Source organism: Pelecanus crispus, chromosome 5 (assembly GCF_030463565.1).
Source record: "Pelecanus crispus isolate bPelCri1 chromosome 5, bPelCri1.pri, whole genome shotgun sequence".
NCBI lineage: Eukaryota > Metazoa > Chordata > Aves > Pelecaniformes > Pelecanidae > Pelecanus > Pelecanus crispus.
In genome coordinates this window covers 71,962,443-71,977,214 of record NC_134647.1, presented here as the reverse complement: position 1 = coordinate 71,977,214, position 14,772 = coordinate 71,962,443, and the positions used below count along the sequence as shown (strand labels likewise).

At 45.9% G+C, this 14,772-nt stretch overlaps 1 protein-coding gene across 4 annotated transcripts in view; it reads left to right on the top strand.

The window, feature by feature from the left end:
- The window catches only part of RNF220 (ring finger protein 220), a 225,314-nt gene that overhangs the window by 187,740 nt on the left and 22,802 nt on the right, over positions 1 to 14,772 (top strand). For all 4 annotated transcript variants that reach the window (XM_075710553.1, XM_075710552.1, XM_075710550.1 and 1 more), the window contains 4 exons: positions 5,719 to 5,815; positions 6,865 to 6,951; positions 8,680 to 8,735; positions 10,282 to 10,360. In XM_075710553.1, the coding sequence (XP_075566668.1) occupies positions 5,719 to 5,815; positions 6,865 to 6,951; positions 8,680 to 8,735; positions 10,282 to 10,360 (319 nt within the window). The remainder of the gene's footprint in view (positions 1 to 5,718; positions 5,816 to 6,864; positions 6,952 to 8,679; positions 8,736 to 10,281; positions 10,361 to 14,772) is intronic.

Below are 14,772 nucleotides of genomic sequence, written 5' to 3'. Positions count from 1 at the left end.
CTGAACATGTGTAGATTACCTGCAAGCAGAATGAATGCCTCTTCCCAGCCAAAACAGGCCCCAGTAGAGCTGCGCATCCCTGAGATGGATTTGGATTTAGACCCACTTACCGAACTTACGCAAAATTCTGAATTTCTAAAATATTTCCAATATAGCTTTGACACCCCGCATTCCTTGGGGGCCAAACAGGAGAAACGCTAGTTAACCAGATGAGTTTTTGATCCTCTGCATGAGCAGTTTTGTTCCTCAGTCTTGTTTGGAGTGATAATTAAATGTATACAAAACAGCTGGCCCCCAAAACTGACTTATCTGCCCGGATAGAAGTTGAGGAGCAGAGATGAGGTACAGTAGGTCTGTGCTGTCCTACCTGTGCTGATGAAATTTGGCTGTGGTCATTTGGGCCTGCGCTGGTCTGGTTGTCTTGCCTTTCTACTCCCGAGACTGCCAGTCTCTGTGTGAGCTCATGCCTGCGCAGGAGCCAGCAGTGCTGCCAGCACCTGAAGTAGCATATGTTGTCACTTGGACCATCTGCTGCTGAACGTGATGGAGAAAAGGAGGGACCTGAACGCGAGGCCCTTTTATCTGTTCTGTGAATCTGATGATATATAATATTAATGACTCTTGATCTTAGCTTGAGCCACCATTCACATGAGAGATGTTGAGATGACCGATTGTCAGGGGATTGCACAAAGGAAGTGAGATTTGAGAAGCAGTGCAGAGGTCAGAGAGGATGCTTAGGCATAGGGGATGCCTTAGGAGAAAGCAAAGTGCTCTGAAAACTTACAGGAAGGGGAAGAAAAGGATTTCTGATGAAATTTATCTCCAGCCATTATCAATAGGCACATGGAACAAAGTGGGAAGTGTTTCCCAGTCTCCTTCAAGCTCAGCTGATTCCTATAGCCTGCCACTGCCTGCAGCCTGGAGGCGGCAAAGAGGCATGCGTATATTTTCTGCTTTTCAGAGCTCTGCGTCAGTATTTCAGAAACACTGTTGTTTGTGTAGAGTACCTAAATTTTTCAGAAACTACCTTGAATTGATGCTCAGGCAGACTGCTCTGAGGCCAGCCCAAGCAAAGCTGTGTACACGGTGCTGGAGAGTGGCGGGCGCTCTAGGTAAGTGAGCTTGATAGGTACATTCTGATTGATGGGGGAGTTTGTCTCCCAAACTGTCACAGGGTTTATAGAGGTGCCACTCAATACCAGTGCTGAAATTGCTTGTCAGAGCACCTGGCTACAAGAGCAATGGGGATTGGAGACAGAGCTGTAACTTTGTTTTTTCTCTGCTTAATGGCCCTGGCGTCTGACCTGCCTGCTCACTCCTGTTTGTCTGGACCTTAAGGAGGCAGCTGGGATTAAGACTGTCAGAGGATTGTGCTGCTTTAGCATCGGGAGGCTAATTGTATCGGGGCTGGCAGCATATGACGAGCGGTTGCCTCCTACCAGATCCACAGCACGAGCAAGAAATTCTTCAACAAGGAAAGGGAAAGAGATAGGAGAGTCTGCATTTTGGTTTGTTCTTTTTTTCATCCAAAAGCAGTGTTTTCAAATTCACATGTGGAATTAGGTGACTCTCCTTGTAAGAGTCGCAGCTGCTTCTGTGAATAACACCAGATCGTGTCTCTTGTGAATTCCTAGGTCAAACTCACAACTTAACATTCAGTTGTCAGACTTCACTTTATTAACACGTTGGGATACATTTCTGGTCCCAAGCATTGACCTCTGGATAGCAGCACTGGCTTTAGAGGTCCGCTCTAGGCAGTGTTGCTGATGGCCATGAATTACTGCGCGACCTTCAGAAGCCAAGCCTTGTTGGAGGAACCCTTCCCTGTTCCCAGTGCACAGTATTGAATTGCAAATCATCCGAGTGTAGTCATAGGGCCTCTTCTGGAAGCGGTCGTTCTCCTCTAGCAGGTCCGAAACAATGCAGTTGCAAAGGCCATTTTATTCTGCTCTACTCCCTCTGCGGTCCATTTCACATTTTCCTTGCTCCTGGATGGCAATGTATGCTGCTGGCATGAGCTGGAAGTTGTGAGCCCTCTTTACACTTGGGCTGAGTTAGTGAGAAGCAGGTGTGATCCTATCGGGCCTTCCTTGCATTTAGTGGTCCTCTTAATCCATTTATAACAGCACTTGTCCAGAAATCTGGTTTGAATGAGCCTGAGATGAATGAATAATGTCAAGCAGTTCAGACGTCAAATATTTGAACAGCTGCGTGGGTGTTTTCACTGGCTTTGTGCATGGAAGCAACCCGGGAAGTTAGACAAGGAGGGTCAGGTCGAAACTGTGGCACCAAACCCTAGCCTGCCGGAACTGGCCTCAAAATCCATCCCTGCTGCGGATGTAAGGGTGTTAGGATGGCGGTGGCAGGCTGTTTGCTCCACAGGTGATGCTGGACCAAGCTTTGCATCCTGTTCTTTGGTGTTCTTTTGCATGCGGTGGCAGTACTGTGTTTTATGGACCTTTTGATTCACATCGGAAATATATTTTGTGGATTTTGTTTTTCTTTTTTTTTTTTTTTTTTTTTTTTCAAAGCAGCCTCTGAAGCTGATAGCCCATCTTATATTCAGAGTCTTTTCTGGGTACGTGGAGGTTACTTTGTTTAGCATACAGTTTCTGAATCAGGGTTTTTTTACTGTGTTGCAATGGATTGCATTTGGTCATGTTAAAAAAAAAACAAAAAAACAAAAAAAACCCCAACAAAATCCATATTTGGTGAAAATCTGAGGGTTGGATCACCTTATTGCAACTTCCTGTAGCCACTGGCCTGGGAGTCCTTGTTTGATCAGAAAAGAAAACTTGCCCTTCTCCTGCCCCTCATCTTAACCTACGGACTTCTCTACTGTGCCCTCCTCTCAGACTGAAATGCTGTATCAGATCATCCCAGTGTGTATCTGTCATCATAACACGTACTGTCCAAACCCTTCCTCTGCACCCTCCCTGTGTAGGGGGAATAGTACTCTGCTGGGAATGCAGTGGTTCCTATTATAGAGCTAGATTCAGCACAAGGTCTGTGGAGTATTTTCCTTACAGACTTAAAAGGGATTTTCTTAAGTACAAAGGTTTTGAGAGCAAGGACACCAGGATTCTGAAGTCAAGGTGCCTTAATATTTGTAAATTGTATCACAGTAAGCAGATCTTCTTTTCTTAAGCTCTAACCATAAACCAGTACTTGGCTTGAGTCACTTGGAAACAAAATTGATGGAAAGGTGCGTGTTTGCTGTGTGCTTGGCATCCTTGCAGAGAGAGGGACACAAGGAGCAGTCCCACTTACTTTCACTCTTTTGGACACTTTCCCCCTGCCCCCAAGGCACTTGCTGCAAGTATTCATTGTCTGGCTAACATTCAGATCACCTCCGGGACTGGCCAAGTCACAGCTCCAGCTTTGCATGATTTGTGTTTCCCACAGCTACAAGAAAAATGAAGACCTGTGTGTCCAAAGTTTATGGCCTTTGAGAAGTGATGGGCTAAAGTAATGCCAGGTGCAGGGGATGGTGTTACTGCAGGTTAAATGCCATACCTGTAAATTACCACCCCATTGCCCACTGCGACTTCTAAGGCAGCTTTGAAAGACTATCTAGCTTCTTTGACAGGTCTCTCTTACTCCTCTAAATCTTCTCCCAAACATTGTGATGAACTGAAAGATTCAAGATATACTAGATGAGCCATTGCAGCAAGAGAAGGCAGCTCGTGACATGTGTTGGCTGGCAGCGTGCAGCCGGTATGTGAAACACTTTATAAGGGGTCTGCTGGAAGAGGGCTGCCCCAGTGACACCGCAGAGCTGACCTACGAGCATGGCTCCTGCAGTAGCTGGCACAGACGATGGATGCTGCATTGTCGATGCTAGTTTTGTTACCTCTGCTGAAAATTAAGGCTGGCAATTACTCTGAAGTAAAAGGTAGTTTATGCTTCTAGAGAAAGGTTAGTCTTAAAATCATTGTCATGCTACGGTTATCACTCGTTAAGAACCTTCTTTATATTCAGGGAAGAGAAATATCAAATCCATATAAACAAATTTTATTGGGGGCTTAATGAATCAGTGAGAGCATCCATTCCTAGAGAGCGACAGTAAAGAACTGTGTCTGCATGGTGTCCTTGGAAAGGAGACCTTTGCCTTGTCCTGCTCTCTGCACAGATGCAGACTGTTAGAAATATAGCTCACTGTTCTGGGCTGGGAAGTGCAAGTTTGCTGCTCTCAGCACAAGCTTGTGTAACTGTGCTGGTGAGAGCCCAGTAGGGTGAACAGACTCAGACATCTGTAGCACTAAAAGGGCTACCCTAACACTTGGGAATGTCCTCATTCTTCAGACATGTACCTTATACTCAGTGTCTCTACATTAATTTTAGCCTGTCTTCCGCACTTAGAACCACGTTCACAGTGCAGAAATGTACCACTTTTGGGGCATTTGTGCAAAGCCAAGGCTATGTATGTCTACCTTACTCTTTCAGTGTTTGCTGGTGGGATGTGCTCCCTGGTGTAGCCACAGACTGAGATCACTAGCCGTCTGGATGTGCCAGGTCCTTCAGGCTCCAGGAGGTACAGTCTGTCTGTGAGCCAGGTGTCCAGGTCTGCTGCCTGGACAGCAGGATGCTAAGTGAAGGAACATACTAGAGGCAGCCAGAGTGAGCAAATTTCTATCTGCATAGCTTACGTCCCCAAATAGCATAGATCTGCTGCAGAATTGAATGCGAATGAGGACCTTGCACCACCCTAGGATTCAGGAGGTCTTTGCTTAATTTCCAATCTCATGGGAGAAAGCGTTATCCGGTGTTGGATCTCATAAAGAGTAAATATATGTCTTCCTTAGTTTCCCTTCTATTAATAAACCTTAGGCAGTAAATAGCATGTGAAGGTTCATCTTTGTAGGTGTTTGTGTGCAGATTCAATTAAAAGAAGCCTGGTTACAATCAGCAATAACAGAATCAAAAAATTGCTTGAGAACCAAAATAAATGGATATGTTGTTAGAAAGTGGCAATTGCTACACAGTTCAGTCTCGGGTGGTACTGTGTACACTTGCTTCCTGCTGGAGTTGGGACTGGGTTCATGCCTGAGTGTGCCTGCACTTGGAAGTGCAGGACTCTTGTTGACTTGCACTGGAATTTGCTCATGTAAGAAGTGCTTGTTAAGGGGCTCTTAATGACTGTGGAGTCTGATCCCCCTCCAGAAACAAGTTTGCTATTCTTAAATGTTTTATATTGTAAAAATCTAAGCCATGACTAAATGCATTTTAAAAAGAAAAAGATATTTCTAATTGTATTTTAGCATCTGCCTTCCCTCTGCATCTGAATTAAGGACTAATTCAGAATGTCCCTGTGGCCTTCTCTTACCTGCTAGTAGTGTAGTTTTTGTGTTAACCACTTCTATGAAAAAATCAGTCTTCCCTATTTTGCTTTGGGTTTTTTCTGCCTTTGAGAGAGACTCTTCCAGTGCCTCAACTTAAAATAACTCATGTGGAGCGCAAAAGGTCAAGAGTGTGTCATTTTCAGTGTTGAGGAGCATTTTGGAGCATAAAATCCAGGAAGTTAGAGCATTTCTGTGAGTGTTTTCTGTGCAGTCTTCTGAAAATTGTTCTTGTGCAGTCTTTGGAGATGGTACTTTTTGTGAGGCTGTTAAGAGTAAAGGACAGCCTGCAGACTGGTGCTTTCGCACCATCCTTAGTAGATCTCCTACACTTCATCTCCAGTTCAAATGCTCATCCACGTGTTTTATTTTCTTCCAGGTTCTGGGTTTATCATGTGCAGCGGCAAGGAGAATCCAGACAGCGATGCTGACCTGGATGTGGATGGAGACGACACACTTGAATACGGGAAACCACAGTATCGTTTTTGAAAGGCTCTTACTGAGAGGGAGCCTGGACTTGCATCTTCAGCTAGCTTTCAAACAGCACTGCCCTGGGTAGTGGTGGGTAGTCTGTGTCCAGCCCTACTGGAAATGGCACCGCCTTCCCCAGTTCCCATGTTATTTTGAACTAGGAGGGATTCCCAGTTGCTCCCTTTGAGGTCCTTCTGTTGATGCAGCACTTTCTTCAGACCCATTTGGTGAAGTCTGTAGGAGACACTGCAGGAGATCAAAGTTAGTGTTTCTCTATTCTGTTTCGCAAGCAATGTCTTCTCTCCATCCAGGTTTCTTCCATATGGATAGCTTTTCCTGCCTCATGGGTAGGAATTGAGTTTATTTTCCACAAGACACCCCTTTGTTTTCAGGGGTTTTGTGCAGTAAAAGTTTCAAGCACTATTTACCTGCCACTCTGAGAGACTGATTTTTTTTTTTTCCCCTTCATTAGAAAGTTCATGGGCAGAACTATCATTAAGGGCAGTTTTGGGGAACTTCTCCGTCTGGGAGCCAGGCGCTTCGGACTCAGCTCTGGGATTGCTGTGGGCAGACTTCTGCCCTGCAGCAGCTGTACAGCCATCAAGGAGGGATTTCCGCAAGGGGTATTAGGCAGACATTGACTTAGCTGTGATGAGGGGGAATGTATAGCTATAGAATTAGATGTTTTTGCAGTCTGTACCAGCCTTTAAGACTGAAGCCCCAACCTTTAGCGGGTAAAAGATCTCTGTACCACAAACAGGAATAGTGGAATTGTGAAAGTTAGGCCTGCAGAGGTTGAGGAATTGGTTTTCTCCTTCTAAGAGGCTGTGGCGTCATGTTGCTGTCAAAGGACTTTTCTGTTCCTTTCCACCTAAAACAAAACTTTAATCCAGAATTTAAAAGCAAGCCCCTTCATGGATACCAGCCCCTCTTCTTTTGAGGTGCTCCCAGTTGGAATAAATTTGTTCTGTATCCCAGACAGTGCCCCAACCATCTCAAAAGTCTTTCCACTGTCTGCAGCAAGGCTGTATGTTCCTTAACCCCTTGTGCTCAGGTACACAGAGGCAGACGTTATCCCTTGCACTGGGGAAGAGCCAGGTGAAGCCAAAGAGAGGGAGGCGCTTCGAGGTGCTGTTTTAAAGTAAGTACTGTGCCTTTCTAATTTGCTTTCATTACTTTTGAGGAATCTCAATTTGTGGAGAATACCCATTCGCTTGAGCGCAAGGGTCGCAATGGGAGAGACAAAGAAGTGTGGTGTGATGGGTGGGTCTCCATTTCTACCCGTGCAGCCTCATAAAGCCTCTCTGCACACTCTCCCTCCCTTAACCTCCCCACTACCCAGACAGTGCCGTCTTCGTCTTCTCCCTGAAGAGTGGTGGACAGAAGGTGAATTCTGGAGATGGGAAACTGTGCTGTACTAAGGCCTTATGCGTCATCTTGCTTCACGATGAAATGTGGCCTCTTAGTATAGCATGATGCCATCCAAATCTTGTTCAGCACATTAGGAGTCTGGCACCCAGGGTATGATTTCATTGCATCCCATTATGTGTTGTGGAGTACACAAACTAATCCTTCTGTGTTCAGCTCTGGGGTGGGGCAGGATGTGTGCTCTGCCTACACACGTATGTGGAGAGTGTAGGCAGCCAGTGTTCAGGGTACTTGGGGAAGCATTTCAGGCAAATAAAATGAGTTTTAACAGTGAGCTAGGATTGCTTTCTAAGCCCTCTGCCCTGCATAAAACAGGGCTTAAATTACCCCTCTGTCTCTTTCACTGAGTGATCCTATGAGGTCAAGGTTGAAGTGATTGATAGAGCAGTGAAATGAAGTTTTCTTACTGCTTAGCCTGTCACAAACACTAGTTCAAAATTAGGTTCCACTCCATAGAAAAGTGGCATTTGCCACACTGGATCCAAACCATTGGTCCGTTCGATACTTTGCTAACCATGCTTGTCTGTAGGCAGGGCCTCAAAGATGCTGAAGCTTCTTCACAGCCAGGAAAGTGGTATTGTAGCAGGAGAATATCGGGATATCCCTTATCAGTGGCTGGGGACACTTAGTGCTTGGTGAGACGACTGAGCACCTGAGGCCAGGAGACCCAGTCCCTTCGTGTGGCTTGCACCTAACACATTGTTTTGCTGTTTGGGCATGTCTCCCGGACTTGTTCGCCCATCTCTAAAACTGGAGAGGTGATGTTGCTTGTAAAAGCACTTTGAAATTCTGGCAAGTTTCTGTAGAAATGCAGTAGGGTAGCTGATGCCATGAAGCATGAGCCTATGTTACCTTTTGAGTGCAACTGTCTTAGTACATAGAGCTAAAATGTTACACAGTCACAGGTGTGCAGCCTGCTCAGAAGACTCCTTTCTCTTACAGTCTCTGTTACTGGCTTGCAAGTGAATGGACAGGGTTAGGAGTTGTCTGTACTTCAATGCTGCTGTTCTTCAAATGGGAAGATGGAAAAGATGGGGCTTATGAAGGTGTAAAGTTATTCTTAAAGGGAGAAGCTATTGCAACACAGAGGATTTCTGTTCACCAGTAAGGTTTTAATCTTTGCAATTGTGTATTCAAAAATGAGCCTTAGGTCACAGGTGTGGTTTGAATTCCAAGCCTTCAGTCAGCATCACAACCCCCATGTGATTCAGCAGAGGTCACAGCTAGAAGAGCAGGTTGGGAGAACACTGGTGGAGATGTGGACTAGCACAAAAACACCTCCTGCAGCAGGCCAACTGCTCACATTTGATGGCTAGACTGATGGACAGAAGTATTGAGAGAGAGGTGGCGGGTGGATTGGTGGGTGGAAGAGCTAGCTATTTCCTGAGCAGCAAAATTTTCCACATTCAACCTTTAGCATTCTGCCCTTTTTCTCTTCTAGTGGTGGCACACCCAGTACTCGAATAACACCCGAGTTTTCCAAATGGGCCAGCGACGGTGAGTGTTAAACATGTAGATTATTAATTTGTATGCTATAGGAGGGCAGATAGATATTCCATATCTTCTGATTGCCAGTAATTAGGCAAATGATAGTTACAGATGCTCTTGCGCAGTACCAGCAGCTATGCATGTGCACAGTATCGCACTGTCTTTTTGAAACTTTACAGCACAATTTACTGTAGTCAGCGGCATCTGGGAGAGTTCCCAAAAATGCAGCCTTCACTGGTATGGTGATACAAGATAGGGTTGGATTGACTTGCTGTCATGCCACTAAAAGACAAACTGTTGTATCACAGAGGGAGCCATCAGAGCTTGACTATGGGATGGTGGTGTTCAGCTGCTGGGGGTTTAAACTATGCAGGCACCTGTTGCTTGGGTTTTTTTCAACTGCTTTCTTATCATCTTCCCTCCTTTAAAAGGGTGTGCTAGAGACTTGTGTCATGATCTGTTGGGTAGGTCTTGTCCTTGCCGGCCTCCGTATGGCAAGAAAAGGCTGCAGATCTGAAGCCTGCACCTTTAGGGTGGGAACTCTAGGATCTGTCCTACTACATGGCCTGTAGTTGAGACTCCAGAGCAAATGAGAGAATGTGAAATTTTACCTTTGCATGCATTATTTGAAAGCTCATAGCATTAAGCGGGGGTAAACCCATTCGACTTCTGGGTTTTTTTATTTAATGCCAGCAGCACTTGAAGTGTAAGCAGCAACCTAGTGGAAATATGAGAATAATAAAACCTGGCGCTTTCCAGCTGTAGATGCCAAATCCATTTCCAGAGCAGGGCAGTGCTGCTCCAGCTCCCTTAGGAAGGGAACTGAAGCTCAGCGACCTGAAGAGATGTGTCCCAATGATTTTGTTCCCTGTTCTGTTACTGTAATGCTTTGGGCATTTGATTCCCAGCCTTGAAAGTACCTACAAGACATAACTGCTTGCTGGGGGAGGGAGGGGTGTAGAATCAGTTTTGCTACAGGCATGATGATTAAATGGAGAACATAGGATATCTATCACAGGCGTTTTCTTCTGTGGGGTAGGCAATCACATTTATTTTCTGTGATGTAGGAGCACTCGCTTGTAGGTATGTTCAGCTTCAGTAACTACAGCCACAGAGGTGATGAGGAAGCAGCCCTGATGGCACCTACTATGAGCTGTTTTCTTCATACATTTTATCTGAAGCCGTGGTGATGAACCTACAGCCCAGGGGCTGGCCCAGGATGGTTCATCTGGTTCATCTCTGACTGGTATCTCGCATCCCCTCCAGTGCTGGGAGGAGCCACAGGACTGCTGGTAGAGGAGAGCTATGAGCAGACTGCTCTGTCATACAACCTACTTGGCACATATTTTTTTTCCCCTGTCTTTGTCTGAGGGGTCTCAGAAAAAGGGCCTCCCTGCCACATGGGGACATGTGGCATCGGGCTCTTATGTTTCTGAGAATTGACGTGAAAATGACTCATGGGGCTCCTCTGCTTCTGAAACTGTAACTCTCTGAGACTATTTCATTGCAATGATCAAATGTTCTCTTACTAATTTGTCTGCTCTTCCCTCAACAGAAATGCCCTCAACGAGTAATGGTGAAAGCAGTAAACAGGAGACCATGCAGAAGACCTGTAAAAACAGTGACATTGAAAAGTGAGTGTAAAGTGGATAGCTTTCATTTTTCTTGTTTTAAGGAACCATAGTGTCCCATCTGGTGCTCCTAGAAGCAGTGCTAGTCTGAGGGTAGGCATATTTGAAGCTTTTACCACTGAGAAGGGAAGTTTTGCTCCAACATGAAGCCTGGGCTCGGAGCTGCTGTGTCCACAGAGGGCCTGTGGGTAGTTCTCCCGAGATATCTGCATGGGCAGGTACCCAGCAACAAGGAATTGAGCGCAGCTTCCAAAGGACTTCTCCACTGTAAATTGCCTTCTTTTAAAATATGTAAATAGATATATCCATGCTTTCCACCATAGAATCATAGAATCGTCTAGGTTGGAAAAGACCTTTAAGATCATCCAGTCCAACCATTAACCTACACTACCAAGCCCACCTAAACCAATCAAGGGCAGACTAGACTAAACCATATCCCGAAGTGCCACATCTACCCGTTTTTTGAACACTTCCAGGGATGGTGACTCCACCACCTCTCTGGGCAGCCTGTTCCAATGCTATTCTAGTCGTGGTGGGGTTTCAGATATGTTGTGTGGTGCCTAACAGCCTAGGCTAGAGCTGGGACTTTGGATGGGAGGAGAATATTCAAACCCACTTTAACCTGACAAAAGCAATTGGCTCGTCAAGCTGTACTTGAATTTTTTTTTTTTTTTTTTAATGATTCCCCCTGCAAGATTTCTGCTATCAATGTTTTATGGGATCCTGCTTTTACTGGAGAAGTTACCTTATCATTGCATCTTGTTTTTTGAGCACAGTCCTTCACATGGTCTCTATTCTGTTTTCTCCATGTGACCTGCATGTTCCACCCTCCATCTCTCCAGCAAAAGGGAATCCCAGCAGCCCTGTAACTTGGCAGAAGCCTCACTGAGAGAATTTCTTTTCCCTTAAGATCTAGATTTCACCTTTGTGTGGTTGCTAATGGAAATAATGTCTCAGTTCCTGAGTTTACCTGCAGCCCTTCCAGTTGATTCAGAAGTTTAACTCCCAGTGTTTGAATATACAGTAGTGCAGGGGCTCCTGGCCATCTCCTTCCCTGTCCGTTTCTGCTCGCTGGATGTCCTGCAGCCTAGCCTGGGATAGAAACAAATGGTTTTATCTGCACTGTATGTTTGAGCAACAACTTCTCTCCTCAGCCTCATTCCACACACTGCCAGAGTGACTTACTGCTCAGGCAGATTTGATGATCCAAGCCTACTGCAGTCTACTACTACTACTTCACTATGGACTGCATTAATTGGGGTGGGGCAGTGTTTTAAGTTGATTATTGCCTGACATAAAATGTTGCCCCAAGATCAAGTGAGAGACAAAACAGCTTGAATGAGGTGGAAGCAATGAGGTAATTGTGGGTTTTAAACAGACAGCATTTACATTTTGGGGATGAGGTCTGTAGATAATTTGGGATGGGGAGAAAATCTGGTGGTAGCGTTAAGCTGACTTCAACAAAAACTTCCTGTAATGTAGTTTGTTCTCCTTCTGCCCCGGTCCTGACTTGAGAATTTGTGTCTATGGCACATTTCAGGATCTCTGACAGTTCAGGCAGCCTGGCAAAGCATATGTTCACAGTCAGGAGTTAACTGGGGAAACTCCCTGCTGCAGAGGAAACTTTAACCCTGCTTTGCTGTCTTGGCACTTTCCTTTTTACAAGGCTTTTTATTAGCATGTCCCAAACATGGGCTGTCTGCTGTTCGATGCTCCTCAGTGAGCACTTTGGCCAAGGACCACTGAGTTTGGGAGCTCACAGGTCAGTGCAGAAGCAGCTTTGTCCTTAGACTGAGCCAACCGTTGCATGCTGTCTTGGAGGCAAGGACTCATCCCCTCTGCCTAATCTGTCAGCCTCTGTCTCAGCCGCTGCTTGGCTTCCCTTTGGGCCTCCTGCCTGTCAGCCCAACAGCCCTCCACCCTCCCAGATCCACTCCTATTGAAAATCTTTAAACTGCAGGAGCTGAAAGGATTTGACATTTTCCAGAACACTTGAGCTCAAGTGATAAAATTGACATAGCTTTAATAATGTGATCAAAGAGGCTTTAGCTAGCACCTTTTGAAGGATCCCAGAATCCTTTCCAAACAACACTCGTGCTAATGCCGCTGTGAAGTGCGGGGAGTGCATATGCACGTGCACGCGTATGCGCATACACGTGTGTGCATGCACACCTTGCTCCGCAATAACCTTGCCCCACTAAAGCTTCAGTTTTGCAAAAGGTGCAAGAAGTCAGGAAAACCCAATAGAAATTACAGGAAAAGCCTTAGTGTCTTGCTGAGTCTTTCCAATAATGTTGATTTTTTTGAAAATATCAGGGAGAGCTTTTATTTAAGGTGCTTTATTTCACTGGGGTTCAGAAAAGAAGATGGTGTTTCAGGTGGAGAATTCCTAGCTGCTTTTTTTTTTTTTATTTTTCCCCCCTTCTTTCTTTCCTTTGAGATTCATGTGTGATAAATAGTTTCTGTCCTGCCATTTAAGGAGTCTGAATGCTCTGTGTGCTTGTCTGTGTAGAGGGGTTCTGTTAAATTAATTGATAACAGGGATCAGAGCTAGAAGCCTATAGAAAAGGAGGGGGAAGGGTTTCACACTGTCTGGCTGCTTCCCACTCCACTGCTGAGCCATGATATATGGCGACCCAGCCCAACAGGCTAAATTGATTCATCTCTGGTTCCTGTTTCTTAATCTGGAGCTAAATTGGTTTCATTTTTCTTGTTTTGGGTGGTGCTTACAGGAAGTTTTTGGCAGCATCGCTTCACTCCATTGTTTGTAACTTTAATTTTTGCCTTTAAATCTGAGCATTATTGATTGGCATGTTAAACCCTGTGTGGCATCTGATGAGCATTTTTAAAAGTGTCCAGAAGCACATGGCTTGCCACCTGTGTCAGCCATGCTCTCTGTTTAGAGCAGCAGCTAATAGAGTTAGCAGTGATCTGTGTATTGATCCTTCTCATAAGAACGACATTCCTTCCCCCTCCCCTCTTCCAAAAATAAGTTTAGGCAAGGAGAGCAGTGTGATTTTATTCGGGTTTTAATCTGTTAATATGGTACAGCAAGCGGTCCTCCTTTTGGCACACAGCTGAAGCTCTTTGCTTGAGCAAGTTCATTTAATCTAAACTCAGATTTTCATGGAAGAGTCTCTTGCATGTAGAACGACTAGATGGGGTTTAGGACAAATCTGTGTTTGTTGCCCCACTCCTTGTGCCATGCCAGGTCATCAATAGCTTGGGCAGGTTGACCTCATCTGCATTGCATTGAACTTCAGATGGCAGCCACAGGTAATGAGAGACATGGTGCTGGTCCCACCTCTCCTTCCCAGCACTGCGGGGTGTCTCAGCCCTGCTGAGCGTTTCTAATCTCTCGAACGTGAGGTGTCAGCACCACTGAAAGCTCATGGGGAGAGGTAAAGGAGTGTCGCACTGGCTGAGCTCTGCCCGTCTACTGAAGACCCCAGCCACCACGAAGACCTGCCCGTCTTCAGTAGACGGGCAGAGCTCAGCTGGTGCAATGCTCCTTTACCTCTACTCAAGATGCAGCTTTGCTCGGAGAGAGCAGCCGGTCCCTAATTGCCCAAGCACCCTCCCTGACTCCTCCGCCGACATCGTACTCTCAGCCAAAGCACTGTTGCACATAGAGAGCTGCAAAAAGCACCTTCCCTGCAAAAAGTCTTCCTCCCTTCTCCCTCCTGAGATGCTGCCTGCAAGGGTCTGGTGCCATTTTGAAACCGAGGTTCCCCGGGGTTAAAAGCCAGCATCTTAATTCAGAGTGCCAATGTTCAATTTTGCTTTCTGCCACCAGACTAGATTGCAGGCCAGCGAGAGAGTCTGGGTTAGTGGCCCACTGGGTCACCTCCCATTTGTTTTCCTCAATTTTGTGTTGTCATAAATTCATTCCAGCCCGTTGTGGTTGATCAGTTTATCTCCGCCGGGGCAGGGAGCGCTGCGAGCATGATATATGGCACAGAGCATTGTAGCCAGCCTCTCCATGAATCACTCCAGCTGTTTGGTGTCAGCCCCAAAGCAAACAGGACCCGGCCGCTGAGCGTTGACTACGATGAGCTCAGTATAGGAAGAGACATGACGTATGAATGTTTATTTAATAATTCTCTAATATTTCCAGCGGAGTGTGGCTGTGCCTTCTGGGGGGGGGGGGGGGTGAAGAGGGGGAGGTTGAAGAGGGAAACTCTAATCTGTTGAGGTGGGTCATAAATCAGGCAGACAACATCATTAATCAGGGATGGGACAGAAGTGGAAGGAGGTGGGCCTGGAGCTGCCATCCTCAGTGGGAAGGGGGCTGTGCTCTTTTTTTTTTTTGTAAAACAAATCTTGTTTCTGATTCTGCTTGGCCCCAGCCACGCTGCCCATGTAATAGCAAACCCGGACACAAGGCTGTTTAAGTGAGTATGCTACCTCTGCTA